This window comes from Sturnus vulgaris, chromosome 2 (assembly GCF_052056855.1).
Source record: "Sturnus vulgaris isolate bStuVul1 chromosome 2, bStuVul1.hap1, whole genome shotgun sequence".
NCBI classification, from domain to species: domain Eukaryota; kingdom Metazoa; phylum Chordata; class Aves; order Passeriformes; family Sturnidae; genus Sturnus; species Sturnus vulgaris.
Window position 1 is genome coordinate 113,066,237 of NC_142244.1, and position 7,135 is coordinate 113,073,371.

General features: G+C 36.8%; 1 protein-coding gene across 16 annotated transcripts in view; it reads left to right on the forward strand.

The window, feature by feature from the left end:
• Positions 1 to 7,135, forward strand: part of KDM6A (lysine demethylase 6A) — a 151,203-nt gene that overhangs the window by 105,583 nt on the left and 38,485 nt on the right. For 6 of the 16 annotated variants that reach the window (XM_014876744.2, XM_088160407.1, XM_088160408.1 and 3 more), the window contains 7 exons: positions 222 to 320; positions 687 to 906; positions 1,468 to 1,602; positions 2,045 to 2,200; positions 2,856 to 2,951; positions 4,901 to 5,005; positions 5,593 to 5,991. In XM_014876744.2, the coding sequence (XP_014732230.1) occupies positions 222 to 320; positions 687 to 906; positions 1,468 to 1,602; positions 2,045 to 2,200; positions 2,856 to 2,951; positions 4,901 to 5,005; positions 5,593 to 5,991 (1,210 nt within the window). The remainder of the gene's footprint in view (positions 1 to 221; positions 321 to 686; positions 907 to 1,467; positions 1,603 to 2,044; positions 2,201 to 2,855; positions 2,952 to 4,900; positions 5,006 to 5,592; positions 5,992 to 7,135) is intronic. The other 10 variants (XM_088160413.1, XM_088160414.1, XM_014876759.2 and 7 more) reach the window with 3 other exon arrangements.

Genomic DNA, 7,135 nt, shown 5'->3' on the forward strand with positions numbered 1-7,135 from the left:
ACAAATGTAGTAATCTAGGGTTTAAGTAGTTTTGGGGTGCTTAAATAAGTAACTAGTAATATATGTTGAGCTGTTTGAGTCTGCTTGTGCCTGGCATTCAGAAACAGTAAATGTTGAGTGTGTATTTGCATGACTTAACATTTATCACATCAGTCTTGGTAAGCCATGCTCAATGATTACCTTCTATAAATACTACCAAAGTTCTTTTTTTCTTCTCCCAGGTGCTATTCAAGTATTGGGAAAGTTCAGGATGCCTTTATATCTTATAGGCAATCGATTGATAAATCAGAAGCAAGTGCAGATACATGGTGTTCAATAGGGTAAGAATGATATAGAGTAATACAATTATATAATTCCATGTTAATATATATAGATAAAAAATATCAACTTTTTAACTCTTGTGAACTCAGAGGGACTGTAACTTCTTTATTTATACACCCATGTTGTCAGACTTGTCTGATTTGAAGTTTAAAAAATCAATTAGTATTTGCTGTCTCAGTGTTTTAAAATACTGAGTATGTTACATACATAAATTCTGCATATTAAAGTTTTATATGTTTCTTCTTATAATTGTGGTTTATATAATGCCAAGATTGATTAAAGGGTTGGGGAGGGATGTGTATATTTGAGTTGCTTGTGTCTTGACTTTGTTATTAATTCTCAACTTCACTAATCTTTCTATTCAGTGTGCTGTACCAACAGCAAAATCAGCCTATGGATGCTTTACAGGCCTATATCTGTGCTGTACAATTGGACCATGGCCATGCTGCAGCCTGGATGGACCTAGGCACACTCTATGAGTCCTGCAACCAGCCTCAGGATGCCATTAAATGCTACTTAAATGCAACTAGGAGCAAAAATTGTAGTAATACCTCTGCACTTGCAGCACGGATAAAGTATTTACAGGTAAAACTAATGTTTTAAGCAGGGGAAGTGCTCTTCAAACACACAGCAGAGGGGAGGGGAGAAGTCACACATGAGTTTAACTTGCAGTTGTTTGTGGTGTGTTTAACCTGTTTTCATGTGTACTGTAAGCATATCATAGCCTGTAATATTTTATTTCTTCATTTTTAAGTGGAACTTAATTCCTTATAAACACTATTTTGCACATTTAATCAAAGCATACTGTTTTACATCATTTTGCTTTTTTCTTTGTATTTGTCTACATTTTTAAGTTCTCATAACATATAGTGAGAATACGCAACACACTATCTTTCACTCTTGTTTGCAATTTCAGAAAAAAGGAATTATGAGACCTCTGAATCCAGAGCTCATCTTTGTTCTGATTCTCACAAAGGTTTATATTCTGGTTACCCTCTTTATACCTAGCACCTTTCTAAACCCCAAAATTTTAAATCTATCCTCTCTTTAAAACATAATTAGCTACAGCATTTAGGAAGATTTCATGGACTTGCTCTTACTAAAGTAGGCTTGTGTTAAATTTGCTTTTTACATAATTTTTCCTAGGCTCAGTTGTGTAACCTTCCACAAGGTAGTCTACAGAATAAAACTAAATTACTTCCTAGTATTGAGGAGGCATGGAGCCTACCAATCCCCGCAGAGCTTACCTCCAGGCAGGGTGCCATGAACACAGCACAGCAGGTGAGAAGTTGGGTTATGTTCTGCAGGTGCCCAGCTTTAAGGGTTCTTTACAATCGGTAGTGGTCAAGCTTATTTTATTGAGCACAGGATTGGCTTTTATTAAAAGAAGCCTTTGATTTATTTGCAGAGGGATATTAGATCAAGAAGCTCCCTATAATGTGGGAGAAATATGGGGGTACCAATTTAGAACCTTTGTGGATTTTCATGATTTTAAAAGATTTTCATCTTAAATAGAAATGCTGCAGTGGTTTAATAATCCCGTGAAAGGTACACATTCCTCCATTGATGACCATATGGAAACTGATTTTTCAGTTATTGAGATCAGCTTCAGAATATCTACTCGGCCCTTTTAATGTATGTGGGCTGTTAAAATTATAAAATTGAAAGGAAAGCATTAAGAATATATAGAACCATATTTTTGTCTTCCTTCTGTGATTCTTAGGCTTGTAAACCTCATCATCCAAATACTGAACCTGTACTAGGCCTCACTCAAACACCAATTTCACAGCAATCCTTGCCACTACACATGATTCCTTCTAGCCAAGTAGATGACCTGACCAGTCCTGCCAAGAGGAAAAGAACATCTAGTCCAACAAAGGTATATATTCCAATGAACTAGAGCCCCCTACCAAAATTATATGGAAATATGCTTTGAAATGATACAGCATGCACAGAATTTGTGCTGTAAATTTTAATCCTTTGGCATCAAGGTGGGGAATGTTTTTAGAAATTTTAAAGAACATTTTTCAGTGGTGTGTTTAATCAGATTGTAGCTCAGACAGGAGGTGCATAAAGGCAGTGCAGATTGGTGGCACTATACTGCAGTTGTAGTTGTGTCAGTGAAGAAGTGCAGTTGTAGTCTGACGATTGAGAGGGAGACAATCATGTCATCCTGTCTATTGCCTTTGCTTATATTTAGAATTCAAGTGTTTCATCATCATGTAATAGTGTTACAGTAGATAAAGTATTCAGTTTTTAAAGTAGCATACATTTAAGTTAATTGCATAATTTTGATTTGCTTGTTTCTCCTTATGGTATTAGATATCATTAACCTTTTCCTCAGACTACTCTGATACTGTTGGGAATAGTAGAGTGAGACTTGGTTAATTTAGTACATTCTTACTATTATATATTTTATAGAATTATTTTTGAAATGATTACTAGTTCTTTCATAAATAAGATAACATAGGTAGTAAAAGAAATTATGTTGGCCCTTTGATAGTCACACATTTTAATGTAACATTTTCTCTCAGAATACTTCAGATGTTTGGAGCAGTGGCCATACAGTGTCACATCCTCCTGTACAGCAACAAATTCATTCTTGGTGCTTGACACCACAGAAATTACAGGTATGTATGGGAGATCTTCAGAAACTCTGTTAAATATTTTGTTTCTTTCCTTCTTCCTTTTAAGAAAATAAACCTGGGACATGTTCTAGTTTCGCATTCCTGAAATTCAGTGTAAAGTACTTCCCAAAAAATTCCCAGGGTGTAGTTGAAGTTTTCTAATATTTGTGGCCTCTCTATGTGAGATAAGTTCTAGTAGTAAACTAAATGATCTCTAGCAGGAGCAGAACGCTTACATTGTATGAGTTCTATAATTTATAAAGTAAGAACATACAGTAACTCTTTTTTCTTATGTTTTAAAGACATATGCAAATTGTCACACTCATGTGCAAAGTGAGTTTTGTGACTTGCTGAAATGTGGGGGATAGTGAAAGAGGTGTGGAAGTATTGTAATATCATCCCTTCCTCTGAGGTTGCTTCTTGAATCATATTGCATAAAAAATAAGCACATTGTACAAAATAATTATTCATATGAAATCTGGTGCTGCTTTCCTGTATTTTGTGTCACCTAACACAATTATATGAAATGGTAGATTTTTATTTGGAAATCTTATTTTGGGTGCTTTTTGTCAGGAAGTTTTCTTGTCTCTTCAGTTCATTAGGGCATGCAGTGAGCTTCAGCAGGAATTCCATCTATTGAAAATCAGGCCCTGCTGGAAAATTTTACCCATGCATTGCACATGCTTTGGATGCAAAGAGAAATAGAAGCGAGCAGAGGCAGAAAGCATTCTCATTAACTGAGCAATGTTCCCCTCAATTCCAATATAGTTCTTCAGCTGTTTCTCTGTCTGAACAATATTGGCTTTATTATACTGTATAATTTTCCCTCCCTCTTTCTCCTGCCTCCCCACCCCTTTGGTTCTTCCTCAGTCATTCTCTCTCTCTCTCTCTCGCTCTCTCTTTCCAAGCATTCTCATTATTTCTCTCTGCTTATTTTGCTACTCTTTCCCCTTTTCAGTCTCACTTTTTTCCAGATCCAACTTCCTCCTCTAAGCAGAATCTCAGTAGGCCTCTCTTGAGTACAGTAGACTGGACGTGCTGGCAATAGCTTGACATGGTTCCAGCACATATAAAAAGGAAAGCCAAAAATGTATGATGCAAGAGGAGAGTGAATAAAAAAACCTTCATTGCATCTTCAAATTGGCCTTTCAAAATTGGCAACTCAAAGGCTGGATGGATATGGCATGTTACATATACATGCATATGTATGTGTGTATATATATATATTATTTATTGCACTCCCATCCAGAGGGAATTCAGAATGGAAGGTACTGTTAATCCAGGGAATTTGGCATGAACCATCTTCATCTGCTTTTAAGTCATACCACTTAGCAGCAGCAGACTTACTGGTAGAGTGTTGTGGGGTGTTGGGTATTTTTAATTAAGTGCAGAGATCAGATTTTTGGTAACAGATACCTAAATTTGTCTGTTGCAATCAAGATCAGTATTGTAACTTTTAGATGTTGCTCTTGCTAATTACATCATACAAATTTCTGGGGGGTTTTTTATTATTTTTAATATTTTCAGGATAAGTTTTCATGTGTGCCTATAGGTTTAATTCACTTTGTATTGATGTTCATCAGTGTCGTTGATGAACAGTATTAATAAAAGAATAGCACAATACAGAAATTATTAAAATGTAAATAATTATTATAAGAATTATATATACACATACTTGAATGTAGTTTTGGTTTATGGTACCAGCACACTTAATTTTAGTGTGGTAGCAATAATTATACACTCAAATAATTTACAGAGTCTTTAGTAACTAGTAATAAGGTTAGTTTACAAGAGATTGTATGGAAAGGTGTTGGAGTCTGCAGCAGAAATCTTGATTATTTTCAGCTTTACAAGTCTTGTCTTCATGGATACTTTTTAGTATTTTATGCAAGAAAGTTATTAAAAAGCCCATGCAGTTTTAATGATTATGAACCACACTGCTGTTTTTTTAGCACTTGGAACAGCTGCGTGCAAACCGAAATAATCTAAATCCAGCACAGAAACTTATGCTGGAACAGCTGGAGAGTCAGTTTGTCTTGATGCAGCAACACCAGCAGGTGAGAACAAAAATATTTTTCTTATCTACAACACTTCTGTCAGTAATGGAAACTGTTGTGTTTCTAGAATTCTGAAGAATTTCTGCTGTACAGAGTTCTTGTGCCCTTTGCCGTGTTATGTTAATTTTTTTGGATAAAGGATACTTGTGGATTAGTGGTCGAAACATTATGAGTTTGGCTGCGTTTTATTATAGGGCAGCTGGTTAACATAAAAGTTTTCAAGCCCCACTTTCAAAGTAAAGCGAGTGGACATACCTAAAAGCAGTTCTGCTTGAAAATACTTGGCTGTGGTAACAGCTGTTCTCTTGTCCTGTCATGGTTCACTTCTCTCTCCCTCTGTCCAGCATCAGCAGTAAAACACTCAGACAGAAGGGCCGAGATAAAAGTGTGCTGATAGCTTTACTTAACATTTACTCAGCATTTTAATGAGCCTGACAGTCATCTTGGCTCTCAAAAGCAACTGTGAAGATCTTAAAATGAGTATAAAATTGGATCTGACCAGTGCAGTAAAGTACACAAACCTTGTATGACCCTTCCTTTCTCAGTTCCTCAGCCAATGTTGTTGTGCTTTGTTCGTGTTCCATTAGATGAGACAAACAGGAGTTGCACAGGTACGATCTACTGGAATTCCTAACGGGCCAACAGCTGATTCATCACTGCCTACAAACTCTGTCTCTGGCCAGCAGCAGCCGCAGGTTGCTCTGACCAGAGTGCCTAACGTCGCTCAGCGTGGAATCCGTCCCGCCTGCCCCGGGCAGCCTATGGCTAATGGACCCTTTCCAGCAGGCCCCATTCCCTGCAGCACAGCAAGAACGCTGGGTAGTACAGACACTATTTTGATAGGCAATAATCACATAACAGAAAGTGGAAGTAATGGAAACGTGCCTTACCTGCAGCGAAACGCACTCTCTCTACCTCATAACCGCACAAACCTGACCAGCAGCGCAGAGGAGCCGTGGAAAAACCAACTATCCAACTCCACTCAGGTACAGCTTCTGTTTGCTCCTGGGGTGCACTCAGGAGCCTTCCTGGGCAAGGCACTGGTGGAAGGCTCTCATTTGTGAAAGCACATTTTCCCTAGAGTTGATGGCGTAGATTCAAATAAAACATAGGTTCAACCTGCACGCTGCTTTATACTGTTGAAAGTCTGAGTGTTAATGAACTCCTTCTAGGGTAAAGGAAATGATCATAAATCAAAGACTGCAGTTCCATAGTGCTCAGCTGCCTACCTTTGTAGAAAAGTTTTTTAAAGGGGAATACTTGTGCATCTTTTTGTTGCTTCTTTAATGTGAAATGTTGTGACTTTGTTTTTCGTGTCAGAGGAATGTGCGTATTTCATGGGAAGCTGAATGTTGTAGTTATTTTTGACATTACATTGTCACCATGATGTAATCATTACCACATTTTGTTTCCATGTGATTTTTAAGAATTAATATGTAGCACTCAGCACTCCAGAGTTACTTCTAGAAAATTACTATAATGCCAGTAAGAATCCATAGGGATTAAAGTGTATGAGTAAGCGTGTTTTGTGTATGTGTGTTAAAACTTGAAGGTGGAGCACTTTTTTTAAATTTCAGCCTGAATATCTTTCTTCCAAGACAAACCTTGTGGATGTAATGAGTTCTATAGCATCTATATAGTTATATATTACCTATCTCACCTATATAGTTATGTACCATAATGGTTTAATTCATTTTTACCAGATGGGTTATACAATTGATACAATGTTGTTTTCTTCCTCAAAACTGCCTTCATTGCTTGTTTAATTAATATTGCATGTCACTTCAATGCTGAAAAATTGACAGTGGGCTTACATACATAGATACACCACTGTACATAAACTGCATCAGAGACTGAGATAGTGCTGGACCACTTTGATTATTTTTGATTATTCAAAGCTTAAACTGTGCTCTGATTTTCAAAAGTTTCCTCTAAACAAGCAGGACCGTTTTTAAATGTGACAAGGGGATTTGGAGCTTATGCAGTTTACTGCCCCTTGCTTAAACTTGAATTCACATTTGTATTTTCTCTTTATAAAAGAAGTTCTTCACTATTGTGCTGTTGTCCATAAAGTGGGCAAGTAATAGATTGCAGTAGGAGCTTGCTCTTTTCCATGGAGAAAGTATATTT